This window comes from Diaphorina citri, unplaced genomic scaffold, assembly GCF_000475195.1.
Source record: "Diaphorina citri unplaced genomic scaffold, Diaci psyllid genome assembly version 1.1 scaffold95, whole genome shotgun sequence".
Lineage (NCBI taxonomy): Eukaryota > Metazoa > Arthropoda > Insecta > Hemiptera > Psyllidae > Diaphorina > Diaphorina citri.
In genome coordinates this window covers 163,783-191,682 of record NW_007377532.1, presented here as the reverse complement: position 1 = coordinate 191,682, position 27,900 = coordinate 163,783, and the positions used below count along the sequence as shown (strand labels likewise).

The window sequence follows — 27,900 nt, the reverse complement described above, 5'->3', positions numbered from 1 at the left end:
TAACCGGGGTCATGTCCTCATCACGCACATACCTAATTCAAGTTTTCGAGTTTCTTTTTCATTTTACAGTTTATTTTACTTGAGTTTACAGTTTTTTACACTCTACACATCGCTAGTTCATTGTAACAGGACCGGGGTACAATCAACTCGTGTAGTTCAGTTCTGTTCAAGTGATTCCGTCTTGCCAGTCCGGTGAAACAGTTCGATCCCCGTACGTGTTAAGTTCCGATCTGTACAGAAGTGTTTTTTTGATGTAAATAAAATTTTCGGATACAAATACCTACTTGTAGTGAAATATTTCGTAAATTTTTTGTGTGTGTAAATTTTATTTATCTCAACATCGTAGGTACCTATCTCAACCAAACGTTTTGTGTTGCATCCTTGTCACATTTGTGAACTACATACCAAATTTCAAGTCTCTAGCTTATACCGTTCCCGAGATATTGTCAAATTACACCGAAAACCGCCAAAAAGCGGTAAAATGCCTCCAACCGTTGCACCGGTTTAAACCAAAAGTTCCGATTGTTAAATTACACCGAAAACCGCCAAAAAGCGGTAAAATGCCGCCAAGCGTTGCATCGGTCTTAACCAAAAGTTTCGTGTCGCATTCTCACATTTGACAGCTACATACCAAATTTCAAGTCTCTAGCTCTTACCGTTCTCGAGATATTTTGTTTACAAACAGACACACAGACACACACACGGACCAATGGCTGAAACTTTGGATTTAGGCTCTAGAGACCTCAAAACGAGTTTTGGCATTAAAAACTAACCATCGAAAATTTGACCCGATTACATTACTTTCCTTCCTATAGGATAAGGAAAGTCCTCAAAACGTGTTTTGACACTAAAAACTGACCATCGAAAATTTGACCCGATTACATTACTTTCCTTCCTATAGGCCTTCTCTCTTCGATTTCGGGACGATAAGACCATAGCAGTTACAGTTCCCTCTGTCAAACCTCTTAAAATAATAATAATAATAATAAAACTCATTTAAGAGCCAGTCTAGTTACCTTGGAGCTTGGTAAGGTAGGGCGTCTGCCTAGCAAGCGCTAGGTCGCGTTTTCGATTCCTGCCCGGGGTAGATTTTCTTCCTTAAAAGATAAGGTTCGTTCTCGGAACGGGTGGCTTTCTCCATTCTGTCTTCCTTCTCTCTTCGCTTTAGGGACGATAAGACCTTAGCAGTTCCCTCTATGAAAGCTCTAAAAAAGACTAGAGTCCAACAGGTATATTCCGGACAGGTTTGCTTCTTCTTTTTTTAAGAGGTTTGACAGAGGGAGCTGTAACTGCTATGGTCTTATCGTCCCGAAATCGAAGAGAGAAGGAAGACAGGATAGGAGAAAGCCAGCTGTTCCGAGAACGAACATTATCCCAGCAGGATAAAATCCGCCCCGGGCGGGAATCGAACCCGCGGCCTAGCGCCTACAAGGCAGACGCACTACCAACTAAGCTAACTAGGCTGGCTAGGTTTTCTTCTTTATGCTTTTAACAGACTTTTCTGAATTTGAAGAAAAACGTTTTTGGTGCCAGCTTAATCCACGTTAATTGTTTTAATTTAGTTCTGTGGTTGCTTGAGTACATTACTCCAGAGCATACAACATGTAAGTAATGTAGGTAGTTACATAGGTAGGTACATGTGTATTTAGGTCAGATGAACTCTATGCTACCAATGTTTATCTCAATCAACTCAGCTGATAAAATAATTATCATACAAAGTTTTAATAAAGTAGATAATAACCAATGGTTCAGTGAACCGTAGAAATAACTCAGAAAACGATTTCTAGGGAGGTCTCGAATTTTCGACCTGGTCCAAAATTAAATGAGAAAAAGTTCTTCAGATGTTAAATATCTTTGGGATTTATGAGAGAAGATTTTTTTTTATTCAATAGAGCAAACTGAAAAAAAAAGTATGGAAATCGAAGAGAGAAGGACAGGGGACAGGATAGGAGAAAGCCAACCATTCCGAGAACTAAGCTCACCTATTAGGATTAGGGTAGTGTTTGCCCTGATGGGAATCGAATCCGCGACCTAGCGCTTACAAGGCAGGTGCAGCACCCAAGCTAACTAGGCTGACAGCGGCTTTCTTACTGGCTCTCATTTCATGGGAGGTTCCAAGGCTTGCAATCCTTAACATGAGTTTTGCTAACCCTGTTACACGGGCCTAGAAGGCAGTCCTGATTCAGGCCAGCCTTTCAATGAGAATCCTGATGAGCGCACACACACTATCAGGTAGACTTGACAGGTACGGCTGAAAAGGTCCGAATGTTGGTCCTAGTTAGCTTCCTACCAAATTTCAGCTTTCTAGGTGTTGTGGTTCAAGAGCGATCAGTGTGTTTTCCCCCCTTTCTTTCCACCCTTTGATTTTGTAAATAATAATATTAATGCTAATAATAATAATAATAATAATAATAATAATAATAATAATAATAATAATAATAATAATAATAATAATAATAGTTTTATTCAAAAGAATTAGGAACTTATTTTGGATTTCAAATTGGGATTTTACAGGACCAAAAAGACACCATTGGATTTGGATTTCGCTTATTTGAAAAGTTGAATGAACCCACTATTCCATTATAGTTTTTGACCCGGAACTATAGTTTACCTGTAGTTCAACGATTGACCTGGGTGTCTACTCCATAGCTTACAAAGTTTACTTTAAAGCCCGGTACTACAGAGCTTACTTTCGGGATACCCGGAGAAAATGGGCACCTGTGTGTTTATGTGAAAAGAGGAGGCCCTGGCTTACAGATTTCCACACGTGAGACAAGGCGAGGGAACAAGGGATGAAAGAACATCGGACCAAAGCATTGCGAGTAACCACAACCAATGCGATAACCAGGTAAGTAGTCTGAACATATCAGATGGGGTTTCAAACGAAAAAATATCATATCTACCTAGATGTAAAAAATGTATTTACATATACCTTAAGTTGAAAAGAACATGGTTAAAAACAAACATCTGAATGGGAAAATGACCCACACTAACAGAATTCACACGATGGACAACCAAACTAATCCTCTGCATGAGGAAAAACCTTGCTTTGGTACCACCTCTTTAGTGAGTTGCCAATAGTCAGTTAGCTTAATTTTGAAAAAAAAAAAAAAATAAATAAATAAATACCCATACGGTCACCCGTTTAAGTACCAACCACGCACACCGTAGTGAAATTCTCAAATAAATAGGTAAGGATATAATTGCCAGCCTAGTTAGCTTGGAAGGTTGCGCGGCTGTCTTGCAAGTGCTAGGTCGATAGTTCGATTCCCGCGTGGGACGGATGTTATCGGAACGCATAAGGTTCGTTCTCGGAACGGCTGGCTTTCTATCCGGTCTTCCTTCTCTCTTCGCTTCCGGGACCATAAGACCTCAGCAGTTACCGTTACCTCTATCAAACTTTCCCGATTTTGAAAATTTGGACCGATTGCAATACTTTCATTACTAGTATAGCTCCGCTATACTGTAGTAATAGAAAGTAATAATAATATGGTAAAAGCTTTGAAAGAATCGAACCCAGGACTTCCGCGTGCGATTACCAATGACCTCTGCCTAAATATTTGCACTCCGCAAGTTCATCACACTGCTCCGCGGTTCCTACAGATGATATTTAGAAGTCATTAACCTCCCTCCATCTCTGCCTAATGTTAACTCTGATGTATCATTGAATCTTGATTCTTGGTTAACGCATCAAACTGGCGAATTTGAACATATTTTTTTCCATAATATGTTTTGAAGGAGTTGAGGATTTTTTAAAGGTATTTTGACAGAGAAGAGAGGAGGCGTTGACTAGGAGGGTATGCAGGGATAGGATTTAGGAGGGTAACGCCGACCTCAAATAAAATTGGGAAAAGGTACAGTAGAAGAAGAGGTTTTGACAGAGAGAACTGCCGATGCTGTTCCGCCTAACATAGGTATAATATTATGTGTTGGCTTCATTGGTAAATCTAATAAGAGCAGAAAGAATTTTGATATTCTTTTGAAAAAATCAAGGTGATTTTTTCCAGTAAGAAATTAAAAAGGCCACGAAACACACATCTTTATAAAAATAATAATATGGTAAAAGCTTTGAAAGAATCGAACCCGGGACTTCCGCGTGCGATTACCAATGACCTCTGCCTAAATATTTGCACTCCGCAAGTTCATCACACTGCTGGGCGGTTCCTACAGATGATATTTAGAAGTCATTAACCTCCCTCCATCTCTGTCTAATGTTAACTGATGTATCATTGAATCTTGATTCTTGCTTAACGCATCAAACTGGCGAATTTGAACATATTTTTTTCCATATGTTTTGAAGGAGTTGAGGATTTTTTAAAGGTATTTTGACAGAGAAGAGAGGAGGCGTTGACTAGGAGGGTATACAGGGATAGGATTTAGGAGGGTAACGCCGACCTCAAATAAAATTGGTACAGTAGAAGAAGAGGTTTTGACAGAGAGAACTGCCGATGCTGTTCCGCCTAACATAGGTATAATATTATGTGCTAGGGAAAAGTTCGTCCACGGTATCTAACCCGCGACCTTTTAATTACCTACGTCCTACAGAGTTTTCAACTGTCAGACAGAGGTCCTCTGTCAAAAAACCTCTTCTTTCTGTTTAGGATAAAATTCGCCCCGGACGGGAATCGAATCTGCGACCCAGCGCTTACAAGACCGACGCGCTACCTCCAAGCTAACTAGGCTGGCTGCCTTGGTTGTAAGATCGGGCAAAAAAAGTCCATCTTATTGAAAAAATCTCGTCACTCTCGCTCGAAGCGGTGATCTCTAGATTGGTAGACCACAAGACTCAACCACCAGGCCGCGTGGCATTGGTGTTCCAATCTGTGAGATTCTATGTCATTAACCTTACCTTCCTATCCAATACAAGCCGTTCACCCCACCGAGCAAGTTCAAGAACACCAAGTTAAGCAACGTTGCGTGTGGTTTGTACCCGGATGGGTGACCATCTGGGCTATCAAATGCTGCTGCTATTTCCCGGTCCCACTCAGGCTTGGTGATTGTGAGTAGACGGATAGGGTAAAACCCACGTGACCAAAAAACTTAGTTTTTTTCCTTTATATCCTTTGAAAAAAAAAAAAAAAAAAAAACATCCATACGATAAATAAAACCACCTCTTTCTTCCTCCTTCTCTTCTTTCTTCTTCTATCTCTCTCCCGCTCCCTTTCTCGTTCCTCCTCTCTCCCTCTCTCTCTCTCTCTCTCTCTCTCAGGAAAAAAAACGTGGAAAAACAACTTGAAATACTTGCAATGTTTACATTTGGGATTTTGTTTAGGAAAACCTCTCCTCTTACGACGCACCGCTCTTCAAGCTTTCCCTGATAGACAGCAATGATTGGTAGGTAGATAAACAGATGGTGTTTTAGTTTTTTTACTCCACTGGCGATAGCACGTTGAATGAACCAATTCCCCCACGGATCACTGAAGTTAAGCAACGTTGAGCGTGGTTAGTACCTGAAAGGTGACCATTTGGGGAATCGCGTGCTGCTGGGTTCCCGGCTCCACTCAGGCTGGGTGAGGTTAAATTGAGGAGACCGAAGCTTGTCCCCAAATGGGCGTAAAACCTCCGTCACTAAGGACCTTATCGCATCCATACGGTGACGGCAAACCTCTCTTAAACCAAACTCATGTGTTTCGGAGTACGGTCACTAGTCGACTGTGGTGGAAAAGAAAATTCCACAAGCTTTCCTTTATTAATATATGACTGCGTACCACCTAAAATGTATCCGCGTACCACCAGTGGTACGCGTACCACCGGTTGAGAACCTCTGCTCTAGAATAAACTCTAGATTTCCAGATAATCTTGTTTCTGTTGTCCCATTTACCAAGCAGATTACAAGAGGGGAAAAAAGGTGGAAGTCGTCCCTTTCAATGCTAGCCGTTCCGAGAACGATTCTCCTGGATGAAAAACTGTTCGGAACAGCTCGTGTTAATGGCAGGTACCTACCGGGCAATACAGGAGTTGAACAGGGATATAATCATTATAATCGCTTTACAGAAGAGAGAGAGAGAGGGAGAGAGAGAAATTAATACCGAATGTACGAGCTAGTATGAAGGGACGTGAGTTTGGTAGAATTAATATTAAGAATGATTGTGGAAAATGAAGGCAGAGAAAGAAGACGAAGAAAAAGAAAAAGAGTCTACACAGAAGAAGGATGAAGAAATTAAGAGAAGAAGGATGAAGAAGAACGAAGAAAAATTAATAATGAACAAATAATTGGGAGGGAGAAAGAAGAAATAGGGAGGGGAGAGGACAAAAAATTGAGGTTAAGGCAAAATTGAGAGAGAAAAAATGAAAAATGGCGTACTTTATTAATAAAATTTTCTCTCTCTCTCCCTCTCTCTTTCTCTCTCTCTCTCCCTCTCTCTCCCTCTCTCTTTCTCTCTCTCCCTCTCTCTTTTTCTCTCTCTCCCTCTCTCTTTCTCTCTCTCTCTTTTTCTCTCTCTCCCTCTCTCTTTCTCTCTCTCTTTTTCTCTCTCTTACCACCCGCCCCTAGTCGACAGTTTCAGGTCTTTTTGGGGTTTCCGGGCCCAAGGAAATCTTTCTTCATTGACCAAGGACGTTCCAAGTTCCAAGGGCTTCATATATGGTTCAAATGGAGCCCAAATTCGTTTCAGCACTTTCAGCCTTCCAATACCGGATTTTATCATTAATAGAACAGATAAGCATTATCTCACAACTATTAAGTGGATATTATTACAACTTATTATCGCACTTTTAAAAGTTAGTTAGCTTAGTTGGTAGTGCGTCTGCCTTGTAAGCGCTAGGCCGCGGGTTCGATTCCCGCCCGGGGCGGATTTTATCCTGATGGGATAATGTTCGTTCTCGGAACGGCTGGCTTTCTCCTATCCTGTCTTCCTTCTCTCTTCGATTTCGGGACGATACGACCATAGCAGTTACAGTTCCCTCTGTCAAACCTCTTAAAAAAAAGACGGATAAGGTTGTTCTCAGAACGGCTGGCTTTCTTCTATCCCGTCTTCCTTCTCTTTTCGATTTCGCGGGAGGATAAGACCTCTGTAGTTACAGTTCCCTCTATCGAACCTCCTCTAAAAAAGAAAACGAGTTGAAAGTAGAACGTGATCTCACGTGACGTGATAGTCGTGTGGCTGTGCTGAACGACAACATTATTGGAAGAAAACTTTGAACTATGTATGTACCTACATATTTCTGACTCCCCGTGAGTTCACGTGACGTGATGCTAGTGTGTTTCTACCTTCAGAATTCACAACTCCAAAGAACTTTTCTCGAGTGAAAACTTAAAACTCGGTTCGCTTCATCACGGCAGGCAAATCCCCTGCATGCATATTTCATGCATGCTGCTGATGTCTACCATGCATATAATTATGACAGTATAAACTTTTATGCACCACCACCCTATCCATCCTACCTTATCCCGTTTGTGAATTCAAAATGCCTATGTTAACTTGAACGAAAACTCGAATGGGAGACGGGAAAACAACGCCAAGATAAATTTAAAATTGTCTAAAGCTATAGGTACATAATAATAGATTTATTGATTACTTTCTTACATAATATGAGTCAGCTTTTATAAAGCACCAGTTACAAGGCACAAAAAATGTTCCTATTTTCTGGATAGCTTACCTGATGAACACTTACTGGAGCTGAATTTTTCTATTTGAAGTTTCTGTTTCTGTTTGAACCTTCTAGGAATCTAGGTGAATCTGTGTCCTCGTGGGAGTGTGGACGACATCGATCGACGGCCGGTCGACTATGTGTGGACGCACCTTAACAACGTAGGTCTTACCCCAAAACCTAACACTCGTATTTATGAACAAGAATGATCTTCTCAAATAAATAAATAGGTAAGGATATAATTGCCAGCCTAGTTAGCTTGGAAGGTTGCGCGGCTGTCTTGCAAGTGCTAGGTCGATGGTTCGATTCCCGCGTGGGACGGATGTTATCTGAACGCATAAGGTTCGTTCTCGGAACGGCTGGTTTTCTATCCTGTCTTCCTTCTCTCTTCGCTTTCGGGACCATAAGACCTCAGCAGTTACCGTTACCTCTATCAAAGCTCTTCATCATCATCAAGGATAAAATTCCATGACTCAGCTGGGATTGAATCCGCACCACCGAGGTATTAATTGTACATGCTTACCTATGTATGTACTTGGAAAGTCGCGTGATGTTCACGCCAGATTTTTCCTCTTAAAAATGGTAAACGAAAAAAAAGAAGAAAACTCAGGTTTCCTCTTGTGGCATGAAATACAGAATTCAGGCCATTCACCTTTCTCTCTCTCTCTCTCTCTCTCTCTCTCTCCTCGCTTGACTCAGCTGGGATTGAATCCGCACCACCGAGGTATTAATTGTACATGCTTACCTATGTATGTACTTGGAAAGTCGCGTGATGTTCACCCCAGATTTTTCCTCTTAAAAATGGGAAACGAAAAAAAAGAAGAAAACTCAGGTTTCCTCTTGTGGCATGAAATACAGAATTCAGGCCATTCACCTCTCTCTCTCTCTCTCTCTCTCTCTCTCTCTCTCTCTCTCTCTCTCTCTCTCTCTCTCTCTCTCTTCTCCCATCCTGTTTTCCCTTCTCTCTTCGCTTTTATGACAAGAAGATCTCAGCACCTAGTCCCCTCTATCAGACTTCTCCTCGCTTTCTCTCCCTTACTCTCCCATTTGTTTTTTCACGAAATCTTCAAGTAGGTAGGTAGATACTTACTTACACAGGTAGATAAAATACTAGGTAAGTAATGTGGGCATGCTAAATAAAAACTTTCCAATTTATTAAGTAGGTACTTAATTAGGTGTTAGGGTACGTCACTAATTTTTCAAGTAGGTACATAGGTACCTACTTGGGAAAAAATACGATTGTTTTGTACCCGTTCCCGAGTGTTCACCAGTATGAAGCAACGTCATGCGTGGTTTATATCTGGAAGGGTGACCGTACGAGCAAGTCGATCCCTCGCTGGTCTACCTAGTGGTTCAGTGGCCAGTCTAGTTAGATTGGAGGATGTCTGCCTTGTAAGCGCTAGGCCGCGGATTGGATTTGTTCCTGGGTCGGATTTTATCCTGAACAGATAAGGTTCGTTCTCGGAACGGCTGGCTTTCTCCCATCCTTATTATTAAATATGTTTATATTAGACATCCTAGGTTATATTAGACATTCTCCCATCCTGTTTTCCCTTCTCTCTTCGCTTTTATGACAAGAAGATCTCAGCACCTAGTCCCCTCTATCAGACTTTTTTATTCTTTTTACTTTCTATTACTACAGTATAGCGGAGCTATACTAGTAATGAAAGTATTGCAATCGGTCCAAATTTTCAAAATCGGGAAATGTGTGGAAATATCCGTTTTGGGGTCCCTATCCTGATGGGATATTAATGTACGTTCTCGGATCGGCTGGCTTTTTCCTATCCTGTCTTCCTTCTCTCTTCGATTCCGGGACAAAAAGACCTTAGCAGTTACAGTTCCCTCTGTCAAACCTCTTAAAAAAAGTTCAAATCTTCTAATTAATTTCATTTTCTATTCAAGGACCCTCAGCCGCATCCTGGTTGGTCAGGGGAGAGAGACGCGACCAAAATGAACAATGTGTGTCCTCAAGTAACAATGCTAATGCCTAATGCGACCTTTGGACATGAGGATTGCCTTTATTTGAACGTGTATACGCCAGAAGTGAGTATTACGCATTTGGCGCAAGCTTAGTTTAGCTTGGAGTGGAGGGTACCGATCGAGGTTCTCTCTCTCTCTTTTTTTTTAGTGAGAACCCAATTTTTTCGAAAATTGCCCGCCGTAGGCGCTCGATTTTGGACTTAGAAAAATTTTCAAAAAAAAAAAAAAAAAAAACAATTTTTGGACACTTTTTAATGATCCCTCATTACACGGGGAGTATTTTAAGATAGGAAATTTTTGGTCGAAAATCGGCCGCCGTAGGCGGCTCAGGCTCGGGACTTAGAAAAATTTTCATTTTTTTTTATTTCTTTTTTTTCAAATGCGTATTCCGCAAATGTAATAGAAAGTCGTGTGATGTTCACACCAGATTTTTTTTTTAGTAAGCACCTAGTTATCATATCTCTGGCTGGGGGACTCTGATAAACAGGGAGTATACCAGCCCGAATTTCAGTTGCTGAAGAAATAGCAAAGGAAAAAACGCCGACCCCGTCTGTACACGGGAAAAGACAAGGAAAAAGAAGAAGAAGAAGAAGAAGAAGAAGAAGAAGAAGAAGAAGAAGAAGAAATAGTTATTATATGTAGGTGTAGATATTGTAGATATTGAGAAGTAGAAGAACCTACGAGTACCAATACCTACCTGAGAAGATGTGTTCAGCAGATAGACAAGGAAAAAGAAGAAGAAGAAGAAGAAGAAGAAGAAGAAGAAGAAGAAGAAGAAGAAGAAGAAGAAATAGTTATTATATGTAGGTACCTCATGTAGATATTGAGAAGTAGAAGAACCTACGAGTACCAATACCTACCTGAGAAGATGTGTTCAGCAGATACCCACCAAGTAACTAATGTATGGATCAGATAGAAAGTACCTACGTTATGCTCAGGCCTAGAGGCCATCAACTAACAACTAGGTACCTAACCCAGCCTCCAAGCATTCCTGAAGAGTTCTCATAACTCAGTGTTGCCAAGTAAACTTCTCAGAAACTCACATTGTTGATTTAATTAAGTACCTAGGTTTGTATGGTTTTTTTTCCACTAAAAAAGGCTAACGTCAATGTCATATCATATCATTTCTACTTCATTACTTACTTTCTTAATTATTGACGTTTGAATCATGTACAATTATTGTATTTATGTTCAATAAAAATTTGATTTGATTTGATGCGTGTTTTGACACTAAAAACTGACCATCGAAATTTTGACCCGATTACATTACTTTCCTTCCTATAGGATAAGGAAAGTAAAAAAAAAAGTCTACCGGCATTGTTTTTTGTAATTTGGCTTTGTACTTTGTAATACTCGTAAGCAGGTACTTAGGTGTATGATTGTATGAAACTTCAAACTTGGAAAATTTCGAAGCCCTCCCAATTCGTAAGTGACTCGTTATCACGAGGAAATAACCCGATAAGAACAAGATAGAAGATTTAGGTATCTCGCGCTATAGGTAGATAAGTTGTATGCATTTTTGCTCACGTAATTTTTACTTTTTCGAAATAGGTACCTAGACGAGTTTCACAAGCTTTATTCTAATTAATTTTATTCACTTATTAATCTAGGAGGGACAAGGACTCCGGTATTTACCCACCCTGGGGGTGGATAAATACCCGGGTAAATACCCAATTTTTATTTACCCACCCAGTGGGTATTTACCCACGACCCATTCACTATGTATAACTGTGACGTTTAGTGACGGAGGGTAACTCCATACTCACATTAACCTCACCTTGCCTGAGTGGGGCCCCGAAAAGCCGGGGACACGTGATTACCCAGATGGTCCCACCCGGGACGAACTTGAACCTACCTCGATGGTGTGGTGGTCAAGGCGCTCGCCTGGTAAACAGGAGGGCGTGGTTTCAATCCCAGCCGAGGTATGGAATTTTATCCTCAATATAAATTGAGAATTTGACTGCTGGAGTAAAGGGACTTATCAGTCCTATGCGAGCAGTATAAATAAGCACTATTATTATTATGTAGTAGCCTACTGCTGGAGTAAAGGGACTTTTCAGTCCTATGCGAGCAGTACCTATAAATAAGCACTATTATTATTATTATCATCATCTTAAATAGATGAGGATCGTTCTCAGAACATCTAGCTTTCTCCTATCCTGTCCTCCTTGTCTCTTAGGATTCGGGACGATAAGACCACCGTTCGTTCTTACAATTCCCTCCATCAAACCTCATCAATAGAAAAGAATCTTGCAAACGTAAGATAGAAATTTACTCGTATAGTTAAAACTCCTTAAATTCCGTGGCACAAGCACAAGTTCTGCTTATACGGATGGGTATACCATTTATAAGAAAAATGTATGTTTTGAGTTTTTTGTCGATCAAATATAAATGGAAACTTATTAAATAAAAAAAATAAAAATTTTAAAAGTGTAGGTCAAGAAGAATATTCACAAAGTCAAGTCTACACGACGCTCTTCCGATCTGACCACTTATTCAAAAGAGACCCTCGACCCACCTGCGGGTGCGGTGATCCCCTAACCGTGGACCATATATTTAATTGCCACACACATCTACAAATACGCTCCTTCCTCGCCTCACCACCAGCCCTTGATAACAACCCTGCCAATATCAATTCGGCCTTAATGTAGGTACCTGAAGACCATTGGACTATATACTAAGATAAGATCTAGGTAAACAGGGGACGGCACGAACGACACAAGAGTGTTAAAGCGCCTAACTAGAAAAGAAAAAAAATAAATAAATAGGTAAATAAATCTCTGCCAAGTTTTAGTCCAGCAATTTCAGGGGGGTTCCTTCCGAAAAGATCGTAATAAAGATTTCTCTTGAAAGCTTTGTTATGTGACCCTGTATCATGCCTCAAAAGTAGTCAAAAGTAAGTTCCGTATATAATAATAATAAAAAGAGGGGCAAACGACGAAACTTGGGGTACCCAAGGCAATGTGGCAACATAGGAGGACACCAGAGTAGAGAGTAGGTTATAAGTCTCATTTACCTTAACGGTTACCTCTCTGGACTTGATTCTGAATCAAGAACCAAGGAAGGCGGGAAATGATCTCAACGATGATCCAACCGTTCTCAGAATATTTTTGATCCCAATGAAGGAAAGTGGCCCATTCAATGAATTGTTTTTTTTTATTATCTTTGAAGAGTTTTGATAGAGGGAACTGTAACGGCTAAGATCTTATCGTCCCGAAAGCAAAGAGCGAAGAAGAACAGGATATGAGAAAGCCAGCCGTTCCAAGAACGCACATTATCTGTGTAGGACAAAGTCCCCCTTAGGCACGCGTGCTACCTTCTACGCTAACTAGACTTGCTCAATGAAAATTCAAAGAAACCCAAACAAAAAAGAGAAGCTAAGTGCAAATTGGCCAGCTACAATGCGATGGCACACAATACACCAGTTCCCAATGTAAACTGGAAATTAAAAGAGACCAACATCTGAACAAGTTGAGAACGCTCGACCTCCAGTCCGGAGACCGCTCTGAGAACGACTGACTGGTATGACTTGTTCATATCTTGAGTTTAGATCAATGACCTGTTCACAGTGAAGCAAGTATCTACACCATGTGACTAACCCTAACATACGGGGTGGTTCAGCAGGAACCCTGGCCCCTCGGCCCTTCGCACCACAAATCCGACTTGTTTACTACCCTTGTTTATATTGAAAGTATTCGCATCAATTGGATCCGTATTAGTGATCAGATTCCGATGTTCTCTATAAACTATAATCATAATATCCATAATCAATCATGAATTATTCGATTCCCGACCCGGGCAGAAATAGATAAGGTTCGTTCTCGGAACGGCTGGCTTTCTCCTATCCTGTCTTCCTTATCTCTTCGCTTTCCGGACGATACGACTTTAGCAGTTACGGTTCCCTCTATCAAACCCCTTGAGAAAAATTCATGAATTATTTGTGGCAGATATCTAAAACAGAGCCTTATCACAACTTTTGTAGATATGTATCACAGCATTACTGAGTGCCTCCTTTGCGATCAATGTCCATATTTCAAAAAGAGAAGCAAAGAGTTAATACCGACACTGTTAATATTGCCACTGGTCGCTACTCAATTCAAATAGCTACTCAATTATTGTCTTCATGAGGCTGATATCACCCCGAACTCCAAGCACAGAGCCAACAAACACCGGTTGTCCACTCCGGCACGAAGGTTGCTGATTATGAGTTCACCAAACTGTGGAACCATTCTGTATTCTCACTTGAAGAGAGAACAGTTTAAGAAATCTAACTGTTCCTTCTGATCAGCTGATTCGCTCACTGCATAGTCCTACCTGAGTACAGCTATTCACTCTCTAACCGTACCATCTCTAATGGTCTCAGCATGGTCTCTATACTTCCTTACACTAGTGGTGTGGTAGCACAGCTTTCCCTGCTCTCCATCGGGTTTTCCCTCCCCTACTTACTTACCTCTTACCCAAAATACACCGAGAAAAACCCCCCGGATATTTCCACCCATTTCCTGATTTTGAAAATTTGGTCCGTTTGCAATAGGTACCTCCCTAATTTTCCGATCTCACCTCTTTTATAGGCCGACATTTTTGGGTACCTAGGAATAGAAATTACATTACTAGGGTGCCACGTCAAATTTTAGGAGATTTGTTTTGATGGAATTCCAACAGTTAGGGACAATAACACAAAAATACAGTGTTCCATCTGTTTTAGGAGATGGAATCCATCACAACAAATCTCCTAAAACAGATGGAACACTTTTTGGGTTATTGTCCCTAACTGTTGGAATTCTCATATTCTCAAGTGTTGAGCTTCTTGATGTATTAAGAGTTCCGGAATTCAGTCACCCGATTGGGCTTCCGATACCCCTGTTTTTACTTTCTTTACCTAGAGGAAGGAAAGTAATGTGATAGGCTGATTTCTCAGTACAGTAAGTGATTAATTGGTTATAATTATTTATTATTCAACGTGGATTCTAAGATCATCAGAAAATCGGCATCCTGTATATATATAGATTTCTATTTTCCCCTTTTAAAAATCTCACACCACACCACTGGCTTACAGTTCCGAAGTTCTTCCAACTGAATTGAAAACAATACCGACTAGGTTGGGTTATACAATCGGACAGACTCCTTTGTATGGATAGTACCCGCTAGAGGCAAGGTTATAGCCTGGAGATGCGTACCATTGCGGCTGATTTCCGCATACAAATAGTTCCGATACCCCTGTTTTTACTTTCTTTACCTAGAGGAAGGAAAGTAATGTGATAGGCTGATTTCTCAGTACAGTAAGTGATTAATTGATTATAATTATTTATTATTCAACTTGGATTCTAAGATCATCAGAAAATCGGCATAATAATAATAATAATAATAATAATAATAATAATAATAGTGTGTGAAATGTGAATGGATCTTGATTTTATAATATAAGATGTGTTCATGTTGTTCTTCTGATTTCAGTAAGAAAGATGACAACAATGATCTGTTCGGAACCCTGCTCCAGCTAGAGCTTGCCTGTCTTCCATCTCCAGGAGACCTATCCACCTCCACCTCCACCTCCAGTAGTAGCTCTTCCTATTGTAGACTATGTCATCGGAGGCACCATCAGTACAAACCACCTGGTAAGTGCCTTCAAACCCTGCAATATACGAAGAATTGCCGCTCGAAACCCTGTGAAAATAACTTTGGAACTTTGTCAGTAAAGTGCAAGTGTGCCAGCTAGTTAGCTTAGTTGGTAGCGCGTCTGCCTTGTAAACGCTAGGCCGCGGGTTCGATTCCCGCCCGGTGCGGATTTTATCCTGATGGGATAATGTTCGTTCTCGGAACGGCTGGCTTTCTCCTATCCTGTCTTCCTTCGATTTCGGGACGATAAGACCATAGCAGCTACAGTTACCTCTGTCAAACCTCTTAAAAAATAAATAAATAAAGTGCAAGTGTAATAGCCGTTTTTTTTATAGCTTTGGAGAAGACCGTTTTGCCATTTTATTCGGATACATGAAAAAGAAGAAGAAAAACAGGCTTAGAGAAAAATAAAAAAAGTCTCAGGGATGCTGTATGTATCTGTATAATGTGCATAATATATGTGTTAGAGAGAGAGGTCAATGTACTCTCTTACCATAGGCATTGATTAAATAACCCTCTCTCTCTCCCTTTACTTCTTCCACTTCTATTTCTTTTACATCTCTTCATCTCTCTCTCTTTCTCTCCCCGCTTATCTCTCTCTCTCTGCCTTCCTTTCTCTTCCTACCACTTTCGCACTTTCGCTATTTATGTAATGTCTCTCTCTCTCTCTCTCTCTCTTTCTCTTTCTCCCTCCCTCTCTCTCTCTCTCTCTTTCTTTCTCTCTCTCTCCGTCTCTCTCCCACACTTTTGCTCTTAAACCTCTTTATCTTTCCTTGTCTTTCGTGTTTTTTGTCCTTTATGTTGAGCCTAGCATGAAGTAGAGAAGATTTTATTCTGGTATAAGAACAAAGTTTGTACAAATCCCAAAAAGCTTCGCGGGCCACAAAAATTGTCTGGCGGACCACATGTGGCCCGCGGGCCACTAGTTGGAAACCCCTGCTATAGGTAAGCTCCTCTTTCCCTTCCCTCCTCTCTCCTCTTTCCCTTCCCTCCTCTCTCCTCTTTCCCTTCCCTCCTCTCTCCTCTAAAAAGGGGGGGGGGGGGGGGGGGTATTTCTTCAGTCCTCAGAAGGCCTGTTAAGCTAACAGCTAACAGACTGTTAAGTTCTATTTGATTCGTATAGGCTTCACAGGGCTGTTAAGGGCTACAACCTGATTGTGTGGACTTTTTAAAGCTGCTGCGGGTGAAGTTTAGACTTCTAGTCTACATCTAGGTATTATTAACAGTGACAAAATTAAACAAAAGTTACAGAATTTAAAAAAAAAAAAATGCAAAATTAAACAAAATGAATGATCACAAACATACCAAATTTCATAATAAGTACCCGATGCGGAGTACTAAAAATAGATACCATCTTTACCTGTTCTAGAATTCAACCTCTTGGACTTGACCCTCAAAAAAAAAAAAAAAAGGTTACAGATCGAAGCTACCTCTGCTTTTTAAAAGAGAGAGTTTATAAAAATAGACCTTTACCTTAATTGCAACAATGCAAGGAATTCTCGCATTCTGATTGGTTCTTTCATTTTGGGTTGATGACTCATTGCTGCCATATCCATCTGGATGAACCACGCGAGGTATTTTGGAAAAATCATACACTAGATAAAATGCAGTTTCAAATCGACCATCTTAGACTAGGTAGGTATTTCATCTTATACAGCTTTTTTTAGAGGTTTGATAGAGGGAACTGTGGGGGTGGGGGGTGCAATCTTGAAAGTTCAGGGTTCCGCAAAGATGTTCACCTTTTGAAAAGGGTTCCGCGGGCCAAACTAATTAAGAAACACTGGTTTAGAGAAACTGAGGAGGTTGAAATATACCAGTGAGGGTGGTTCGAGGTTCCATCAAGGCCCGGGGATAGCAGCTTAACTACAAACACAAAAAGCCCACTCCGAGGTTGAGGTGTAGGGGCAAACAGCCCTAAAGAATGGGTTAAGCTACTACGGGCTAAAAAGTAGGTTGGTGAAACCCACCCTAGATCTATTTTGCAACTCACTTCACTATTAACTCATCTCTTGTTATTTTTCAGACGGAGCCTCCACCGTGTTACAAGAATGTTCTTCCTGTAGAAATCTTCCTACCTTTCAATTTTCAGATAGTGATACGTTTAAATTTGTAAGTATACACTGAACGAAGTGAGAACCTTCGCGGGTTCGATTCCCGTTCGTGGCGAACTTTATCCTACACAGATGAGGTTCGCTCTCGGAACGGCTCACTTTCTCCTATCCTGTCTTCTGTTCGATTGGGACCTCCGTTGTTTCAGTCAGAAACTCCTAAGATCTTATCGTTCCGAAAAGGGAGAGAAAAGGAAGTCAGGATAGGAGAAAGCGAGCCGTTCTGAGAAAGAACTTTGACCTTTTGGGATAAAATTCGCCTCGCGGACTGGAATCGAACCCACGACCTAGCGTTACCTCTGAGCTAACCCCAAATTTAGATGGTATGCATTCAATTTTCAAGGTGGGATAGGTGCCTACTCCCTCAGCGTTACCTCTGAGCTAACCCCAAATTTAGATGGTATGCATTCAATTTTCAAGGTGGGATAGGTGCCTACTCCCTCAAACAACAACAACAATAATAATAACACTGATATTAGCACAATAGCACATCGACTCCTCCCTAATATTTATCACAGAGTCAACGACATCATCACCAGAGCTGTCAACAAGCGGTTATCAACATTTACTTACCTTATCCTTCCCTAATATTTATCACAGAGTCAACGACATCATCACCAGAGCTGTCAACAAGCGGTTATCAACATTTACTTACCTTATCCTATAGACTCTATAGGATAAGGTAAGTAAATGTTGATAACCGCTTGTTGACAGCTCTGGTGATGAATAGACCTATAGGAACGAAAGTCTTGTGTTTGCCAAAATTTTCGGTGGTCAGTTTTTAGTGCCCAAATACGTTTTGAGGTCCCTACAGCCTAAATCCAAAGTTCTAGCCATTGTAACGAAGGTCGAAGAAGGGAGGATGACAGGATAGGAGGAAAACGGCTGACCTGATTAGGATAAAGTTCGCCCGGTTAACACCCCCCGGACCACAGTCTAACACAGAAGCTACCCTTTATAACACCTTTGGTTAAAAGTTTAACACTTAAGCTTCCCGGTTTGACACAACTGGTCCACAGTTTTACACCCCGGAACCACAGTTTAACATTTAAGCTTCTGAAAGTCTTGTGTTTGCCAAAATTTTCGGTGGTCAGTTTTTAGTGCCCAAATACGTTTTGAGGTCCCTACAGCCTAAATCCAAAGTTCCAGCCATTGTAACGAAGGTCGAAGAAGGGAGGATGACAGGATAGGAAGAAAACGGCTGACCCGATTAGGATAAAGTTCGCCGGTTAACACCCCCCGGACCACAGTTTAACACAAAAGCTACCCTTTATAACATCTTTGGTTAAAAGTTTAACACTTAAACTTCCCGGTTTGACACAACTGGTCCACAGTTTCACACCCCGGAACCACAGTTTAACACTTAAGCTTCCCGATTTGACACAACTGGTCCACAGTTTCAGTGTTTCACACCGCGGGACCACAGTTTAACACCCGCTGTAGCGTATACTCTGTGAGTTCATTCATTTTCATTATGAACTGATTGCTTCAATGAAAATACAGGGAGGGTTCAAATATCCAAAGAAAATAATAGAAAGTAGGTACTAATCTAAAGCCAGGCTAGTTTATTTATTAGCTTAGCTTGGGAGTTAACGCGCCTTCCTTAGTGATGGACAAACACTGGTAAGTGCCTGTGTCATAGCATGTCCAGCCTCTCTCTATGTTCCTCCTTAGTGATGGACAAACACCGGTAAGTGCCTGTGTCATGGCATGTCCAGCCCCGGTGTATGTCCTTCATTTCATGAGTCATGAGTTAATGACCAAACTATTGAATAAACTCTTGACCTAAGGAAAATTCGGTCATCTAAATAGGCGTTCACAACGGAGAACCGACCACTGATTCTCGCCATAGTACCGACCCAAGAGAAAATAAACAAACCATGCTAATGAATAGAAGTGTCCTCAAGGGAGCCTTGACCATAGTACTGACCCTAGCAGAAAATCAAGGAAACTGAGCTGAGTATTTTTTCTGCGATGGTCGATGGTCTTGGCGAGGGTCAATATAGTCTATGGTCACTGGATACGGCCCTGGCCCTGCCTGTAGGTATATGGATTGCAAAAATTTCAACATGTTACATTTCTAATCTTCCTGTGTTGGTCCAGAACCTAAATGGGAAGTATTGTATCTCTTCTCGCCTATCTGATGAGGGACATACGAAATGGGCATGCTGACACACAGACCACACGAGTCTAACGTAGCCGTAGTTTCATTGCCACGGAAAATAACTCATCTAAATAGAAATAGTTAATAATTAATAAAATCTTGACGTCTTAGCACGGCACTATTCGTAGCAGGAATCCTAATATTTTTCCTTGATGTACCCTGTTGGTACTTGGTACAACATGTTGTTTTACATTGGATAGTGTATTAGGTTGAATTGAGGGTCTGGTACATTAACCTCTTGTCTCTTGTCATACTTATGTCTTATGCTTAAAATAAACCAACAAGTGGCTATGGCCAATGCTTCGCGTGAAAAAAAAAGAAAAAAAAATCTCCAAAAATATTGTTTTTTCTATCTTATCTTTATGTGTGTCTTCCAAGTTTAGCTTAACCTCTTGTCTTGTCATACTTATGTCTTATGCTTAAAATAAACCAACAAGTGGCTATGGCCAATGCTTCGCGTGAAAAAAAAAAAAGAAAAAAAAATCTCCAAAAATATTGTTTTTTCTATCTTATCTTATGTGTGTCTTCCAAGTTTAGCTTTTTTTTTCAATTTTCATTATTATTATTTATTTTTCAGAAGAGAGACTCCTCACTCATTGGTAGCAATTGTTCCTGTCCGCCTTGCCCCTTGTTTTCCAAGCTTGCCTCCAGAGCGAGTGGATTATCTCCCCTACATGCTCTGTTTGCTGGTAAGTTAGCCCTTGTTTGTCTCCAGAGCGAGTGGATTATCTCCCCTACATGCTCTGTTTGCTGGTAAGTTAGCCCTTGTTTGCCTCCAGAGCGAGTGGATTATCTCCCCTACATGCTCTGTTTGCTGGTAAGTTAGCCCTTGTTTTAGTTAAATCCCAAATAAGGTTCGTTCTCGGAACGGCTTTCAGGACGATAAGAAAGACCCTACGTAGCAATTACAGTTCCTCTATCAAATGTCAAAAAAAATATCTCTCTCCCTCTCTCTCTCTCTCTTTCTTTCTCTCCCTCTCCTCTCCTCTCTCAATTACAGTTCCTCTATCAAATGTCAAAAAAAATATCTCTCTCCCTCTCTCTCTCTCTCTTTCTTTCTCTCCCTCTCCTCTCCTCTCTCCTCTTTCCCTTCCCTCCTCTCTCCTCTTTCCCTTCCCTCCTCTCTCCTCTCTCCTCTCCTCTCCTCTCTCCTCTCTCTCCTCTTTCCCTTCCCTCCTCTCTCCTCTTTCCCTTCCCTCCTCTCTCCTCTTTCCCTTCCCTCCTCTCTCCTCTTTCCCTTCCCTCCTCTCTCCTCTCTCCTCTCCTCTCCTCTCTCCTCTCCTCTCCTCTCTCCTCTCTCTCCTCTTTCCCTTCCCTCCTCTCTCCTCTTTCCCTTCCGAGAACCCTGTCCCTTCCCTCCTCTCTCCTAATAATAATAATAATAATAATAATAATGATAATAATAATAGTAGGAAATAAAAAGAAAATAAAAACAAGGTTCGTTCCTTGGATTGGCTGGTTTTCTTCTATCCTGTTCGATTTCGGGACGGCAAGACCTCCGTTGTTACAGTTCCCTCTATCAAACTCCGGCATACACACCGGCGATAGCACGTTGAATGCACGTTTACCAGTGCCCAATGAATCACTGAGGTTAATATACGTTGCGCGTGGTTGGTATAGGGATGGGTGACCATCTGGACAATCGCGTGGGACTTTTCCCGGCCCCACTCAGGCTGGGTAAGGTTCATGTGAGGAGACGGGTAGCTTGTCGCCTAACGGAGAGTAAAATCCCCGTCACTAAAGACCTTAGCAGTTATACAGTGACGTTAAAGAGACTAAGGCAATGGCTGTTAGTTCACCCTGTTGGTACTTGGTACAACATGTTGTTTTACATTGGATAGTGTATTAGGTTGAATTGAGGGTCTGGTACATTAACCTCTTGTCTTGTCATACTTATGTCTTATGCTTAAAATAAACCAACAAGTGGCTATGGCCAATGCTTCGCGTGTCCTTGATGTTCATTGTTCGTACCAGGCGAGGTTAGGAAAGTAACCCACCGGCCTGGCCAATCAGAATAGAGGAGTTGTTGATTCTCGGAGAATCATTGATACTATTAGGTATTATTGTATAGATTTGTATTTCAAATAATAATTAATAAATTATTTATTAGAATATACTCTCCTCTCCTCCCCTCTCTCTCTCTCTCTCTCTCTCTCTCTCTCTCTCTCTCTCTCTCTCTCTCTCTCTCTTTTAATAACCTAGTCTAACCCCCTGTTAATAGCCACAATCTCAGCCCTACATAATGAACTCATCCATTTTGTTCCTCCCAGGTGACACGCTTGATAATTGGGAGGATATTCTGGAACAGGTTCGCCTCATAGTAGAAACACCACACTGGTTATCATGCACGGATGGAGAAGGCAACACACCTCTGCTGGCGGGCGGGAGGAAACTACTCAAACTGGGCGAGTTCGCCAAGGTAAGACAACCTCGTTCATATGTCAACCAAGCATCGCGTTAACTGCAGTGCTCCGTCGAGAACTTTTGGATTTAACGACAAACCTAGGTATAAAACTTAACTTTCCAGCCTAGTTACCTTTTAGGGTGACGCATCTGTCCTGTAAGCTTTAGGTCGATGGTTCGATTCTCACCCGGGGCGAACTTCATCATAACCCAGATAAGGTTCGTTCTCGGAACGAACCCGTTGAAAATTTTGCAATAGAAATATATGTGTGCATTTCGGTCGATGCTAGAAATCGAGCTCGAGATCTTCTGCATTGCAAGCAAGCGCAACACACCTCTGCTGGCGGGCGGGAGGAAACTACTCAAACTGGGCGAGTTCGCCAAGGTAAGACAACCTCGTTCATATGTCAACCACGCATCGCGTTACCTGCAGTGCTCCGTCGAGAACTTTTGGATTCAACGACAAACCTAAGTATAAAACTCAACTTTCCAGCCTAGTTACCTTTTAGGGTGACGCATCTGTCCTGTAAGCTTTAGGTCGATGGTTCGATTCTCACCCGTGGCAAACTTTATCATAAATCATAACCCAGATAAGGTTCGTTCTTGGAACGAACCCGTTGAAAAATTTGCAATAGAAATATATGTGTGCATTTTGGTCGATGCTAGAAATCGAGCTCGAGATCTTCTGCATTGCAAGCAAGCTCTTAAAGAAAGCAAGAATTGCAAGCAAGGAAGTTTTATATACCCAAAAAACAAAGCGATTAAGAGGACAGGATACGAGGAAGCCAGTACCTTCGGGAACAAACCTCATCTTTTTAGGATAACGTTCGCCCCGGCAAGATTCGAACCCGCGATCTAAAGCTTAAACAGACTTAAGCTGCCTGAACCCCTTCAAACATTAATAGGGTAGTTCACCCCGGGCGAGAATCGAACCCGCGACTTTTCGCTTTGAAGGCTTACTAGATGTATTTCTCTGTGTTGTTATTTCAGGCCGAGGAGTTAGCTCGTATTCTACTCGATGCCGGTAGTTTACCAGATGATAGTAATGCTGAGGGGAGAACTCTATTTCGCTTTGAAGGCTTACTAGATGTATTTCTCTGTGTTGTTATTTCAGGCCGAGGAGTTAGCTCGTATTCTACTCGATGCCGGTAGTCTACCTGATGATAGTAATGCTGAGGGGAGAACTCTGCTAGCGTACAGTGTAACTCACATGGATGAATCCATTCAGCTGTCACGACTCCTAATCAACGCGGGCGCCTCCGTCTGGCCAAACAATGGTAAGTGCCTGTGTCATAGCATGTCCAGCCTCTCTGTATGTCCTTCCTTAGTTATGGACAAATACTGGTAAGTGCCTGTGTCATAGCATGTCCAGCCTCTCTGTATGTTCCTCCTTAGTGATGGACAAACACTGGTAAGTGCCTGTGTCATAGCATGTCCAGCCTCTCTCTATGTTCCTCCTTAGTGATGGACAAACACTGGTAAGTGCCTGTGTCATAGCATGTCCAGCCTCTCTATATGTTCCTCCTTAGTGATGGACAAACACTGGTAAGTGCCTGTGTCATAGCATGTCCAGCCTCTCTCTATGTTCCTCCTTAGTGATGGACAAACACTGGTAAGTGCCTGTGTCATAGCATGTCCAGCCTCTCTCTATGTTCCTCCTTAGTGATGGACAAACACTGGTAAGTGCCTGTGTCATAGCATGTCCAGCCTCTCTGTATGTCCCTCCTTAGTGATGGACAAACACTGGTAAGTGCCTGTGTCATAGCATGTCCAGCCTCTCTGTATGTCCCTCCTTAGTGATGGACAAACACTGGTAAGTGCCTGTGTCATAGCATATGTCCAGCCCCGGTGTATGTCCTTCATTTCATGAGTCATGAGTTAATGACCAAACTATTGAATAAGCTCTTGACCTAAGGAAAATTCGGTCATCTAAATAGGCGTTCACAACGGAGAACCGACCACTGATTCTCGCCTAGTACCGACCCAAGAGAAAATAAACAAACCATGCTAATGAATAGAAGCGTCCTCAAGGGAGCCTTGACCATAGTACCGACCCTCACAGAAAATCAAGGAAATTGAGCTGAGTATTTTTCTGCGATGGTCGATGGTCTTGGTGAGGGTCAATGGTCTATGGTAGTCGTTGTGGACGCGCACTTAGGTTCTCAATAATTCAAAACAAGAAATCCCTCAAGTTAATAATTTTTCACTCTTCTACTTCCAGTGGACGCCGCTAGTGAGAGTAGCAGCACGAGCGCTGCATCCACATCTTCTTCTACCTCATCCTCCGCGCTGGACATCCCTACGACGCCTCCTCCAGACTCGATATTCACGTCGTATCTGCGCGCAGTCATGCGGAAACGCAAGCTGGACGACGCCTGTTTCCAAACCCTCTCCTTGATTGCGCAGGCCATGGGGGAACAGCCGATTCGCATGCATGCGCACGTCATGCGTACCATGTTCGATCATGCGCGTTGCGTTCGAGTTTTAGGTAAAAGAAGGAATTCATCTTCCTCCTACTCCATTATTTATGTCGCTACTGTCATTCGAACCCCAGAGCCCTGGATTATGAATCCAGTATCTTAGCATTACTAGGACCGTTCATTCTTAATAAAGACGAACTAGCAAACCCCTTCTAGGGCCGTACTTAGAGCCCCCTGGGGCTTCTATTGCTCCTTAAAGTAGTAATACAGAGCGTTCGAAAAGTCTTGGAACCCCTGAATATTTTTGAATGGCTAAAGACGAGAAGCTGAAATTTGGGTTTGTGTTTTATCTTTATAAATGCAACTTTTTGACCCAAATTTTGGCTGGTGCCAGAGTCGGCCCCAGGGGGGTTAACTTCAAAATCTTAAATGGGAACTTTAAAAAGTTGCATTTTAAAAGATAAAACAATAACCCAAATTTCAGCTTCTCATCTTTAGCCATTCAAAAAATATTCAGGGTTTCCAAGACTTTTCGAACGCTCTGTATAATAAAGTATTGGTCTATAAATTGGAGCATAGATTTTTATTCTCAAAAGCCATTAGTTCATTGAGCCTTCCTGAAATAGAAATGACATGTACAGAACTACAACAGTATCATGTGCTCCCCATAATTAGGCTTGCCAAATATCCAAAATGTCGATTCGGGACGCGAATCCGCGAACATAATTGACAAATCCGCGAACATAATCGCAAAATCCGCAAACAAAATCGCCAAATCCGCGACCATAATCGCCAAATCCGCGAACAAAATCGCCAAATCCGCGAACATAATCGCGAAATCCGCGAACAAAATCACCAAATCCGCGAACATAATCGCGAAATCCGCGAACAAAATCACCAAATCCGCGAACATAATCGCGAAATCCGCGAACAAAATCACCAAATCCGCGAACATAATCGCGAAATCCGCGAACAAAATCACCAAATCCGCGAACATAATCGCGAAATCCGCGAACAAAATCACCAAATCCGCGAACATAATCGCGAAATCCGCGAACAAAATCACCAAATCCGCGAACATAATCGCGAAATCCGCGAACAAAATCACCAAATCCGCGAACATAATCGCGAAATCCGCGAACAAAATCACCAAATCCGCGAACATAATCGCGAAATCCGCGAACAAAATCACCAAATCCGCGAACATAATCGCGAAATCCGCGAACAAAATCACCAAATCCGCGAACATAATCGCGAAATCCGCGAACAAAATCACCAAATCCGCGAACATAATCGCGAAATCCGCGAACAAAATCACCAAATCCGCGAACATAATCGCGAAATCCGCGAACAAAATCACCAAATCCGCGAACATAATCGCGAAATCCGCGAACAAAATCACCAAATCCGCGAACATAATCGCGAAATCCGCGAACAAAATCACCAAATCCGCGAACATAATCGCGAAATCCGCGAACAAAATCACCAAATCCGCGAACATAATCGCGAAATCCGCGAACAAAATCACCAAATCCGCGAACATAATCGCGAAATCCGCGAACAAAATCACCAAATCCGCGAACATAATCGCGAAATCCGCGAACAAAATCACCAAATCCGCGAACATAATCGCGAAATCCGCGAACAAAATCACCAAATCCGCGAACATAATCGCGAAATCCGCGAACAAAATCACCAAATCCGCGAACATAATCGCGAAATCCGCGAACAAAATCACCAAATCCGCGAACATAATCGCGAAATCCGCGAACAAAATCACCAAATCCGCGAACATAATCGCGAAATCCGCGAACAAAATCACCAAATCCGCGAACATAATCGCGAAATCCGCGAACAAAATCACCAAATCCGCGAACATAAAATCGCGAAATCCGCGAATATAATCGCGAAATCCGCGAACATAATCGCCAAATCCGCGAGCATAATCGCGAAATCACATAGGTACGATATGTATATAGGTACGATAGGTGATAGGTAACATACCTATTATTAAAAACAGATAAGCAAAATACAGTCGAACCTGGATAAACGAGAATTCAAGGGACCAGCTCATTTTTTCGTTTAAGGCTGTTTAATACAACATTTTCTCGTTTATAAAGGTTTAGCAAAGAAGTGGAAGAGCAAACTGATGAAAGCATGACACATTTAAACAAGTTAAGAACAAATTCTGATTTATAGAGGTAGGTACCTAATTTTAAAGTTAAAAAACGCGTCCCGAATTTTTTCTGGGACAGAAACGGAAATTCGGGACAAAACGCCCCAAAATGAAAAACTGAACGGGACGCCGGGACACCCCCTGAAATTCGGGACTGTCCCGGCCAATTCGGGACGTTTGGCAAGCCTACCCATAATGATTATATGTACTAGAGTTCAAATGATACTGTGATCCATATGAACCAGACTATAAAGCCCTGTGATTCCTCTGGGGATGTCAAAGTGTTGATTCAACACGAACAGTAACATGATTGTTTCAATTTAATAAAATTCTCCCGTCATTTCTGCAGGTCCAGTATTTCTGCAAATGAAACTGTCCATGTCGCAGCATTGGTGTCAACCTCAGAGTCTGCAAACCCTCTGTCGGACTGCCTTCCGATCTGAAGCGATGCGAACCAAACAGAAACTGAACCGAGAATCTCTCCAGCAAATTGGACTACCTCTTCCTCTGCAGAAGTTTGTTCTCTATGAACTAACTCTGTAAATCAACAACTTCACTCCTTGCATTTCGCACTCTCTGTTTGATGGAATGTGCTTGTCAAGATTCGTGCGTCTCCCGGAAAATGGCCTGACAGACCTGGGTCCCAATTTTTTTTCGCCACACACGTTGCTACGGTCTGACAGATTGCGGTCTGTCAGACGGTCTGATGAAACGTTCCTTATGGATATTGGTGATCAGGCTTAATGAATGCGTCCTGCGTCCTGGATATTGATTATTTTTTTATTCGTGGCAGGGTTTTCCTGGAGGACCTCTTCCACCCAACCACTTTCTCTTCAAATATTGTTTGCTTCATAATCTAGTCTTTTGTTTTTCTTACAATTTACTATGTAAAAAATGAAACGTTGTTTATTTCCTAGTTTAGGCTCTAGAAAGAAAATCCTTTTATACGTAAAAGCTCTGTAAATTGTAATTTGATTATTTATTTTTATAAAATAGGTAAATAAGTTAACTTGATAAATATGATCTACACATACATAAATGTACGAATATACATTGTAAACGATATTCTGCCGTGCTAAGCGAAAAAGACTTCGGTAAGATCTACACATACATAAATGTACGAATATACATTGTAAACGATATTCTGCCGTGCTAAGCGAAAAAGACTTCGGTAATAATAATAATAGATTTATTGATTGCTTTCTTTTTATCTTTTTACAACAATCTTTTCATGTTCCACTAAGTACATGTAGGTAGTACTTTTCGGGAACATTAATTGCTATTATAGGTAATTCTTCTTTTTCTTTCTATTGTAGGAATTTCTTCTTATGATTTAAATTTCATTGTTAATCATAAGATACTTAAAAAAAGGGCCGAAAATTCGCACCTGTAGGCAGGGCCGTATTTGGGGGGGGGCTCGCCCCCCCCCCCCGCGCTTTTTTT

The 27,900-nt window shown here is 41.6% G+C and overlaps 1 protein-coding gene across 2 annotated transcripts; it reads left to right on the top strand.

Moving 5' to 3' along the window:
- Positions 1-44: 44 nt before the first annotated feature.
- LOC103524366 lies at positions 45-27,504 on the top strand. Of its 2 annotated transcripts, none has more exons than XM_026833479.1 (9): positions 45-314; positions 2,515-2,848; positions 15,025-15,185; positions 17,210-17,295; positions 20,036-20,147; positions 21,729-21,877; positions 22,976-23,138; positions 24,083-24,349; positions 26,807-27,504. In XM_026833479.1, exons 2-9 carry the CDS (start codon positions 2,793-2,795, stop codon positions 26,998-27,000), a joined length of 1,188 nt encoding a protein of 395 aa, XP_026689280.1. In that variant the 5' UTR covers positions 45-314; positions 2,515-2,792; the 3' UTR covers positions 27,001-27,504. The 2 variants fall into 2 exon arrangements, with proteins under 2 accessions (XP_026689280.1, XP_008487600.2); XM_008489378.3 differs by having other exon boundaries at positions 45-342.
- Positions 27,505-27,900: the final 396 nt, after the last annotated feature.

Bases quoted from the DNA above. Each gene is read 5' to 3' on its own strand.
- LOC103524366 (XM_026833479.1), top strand. From the start codon at position 2,793: ATGAAAGAACATCGGACCAAAGCATTGCGAGTAACCACAACCAATGCG. The intron at 2,849-15,024 runs GTAAGTAGTCTG...TTCTGATTTCAG, and splicing joins ACAACCAATGCGATAACCAG to TAAGAAAGATGACAACAATG. The intron at 17,296-20,035 runs GTAAGTATACAC...TTTATTTTTCAG, and splicing joins ATAGTGATACGTTTAAATTT to AAGAGAGACTCCTCACTCAT.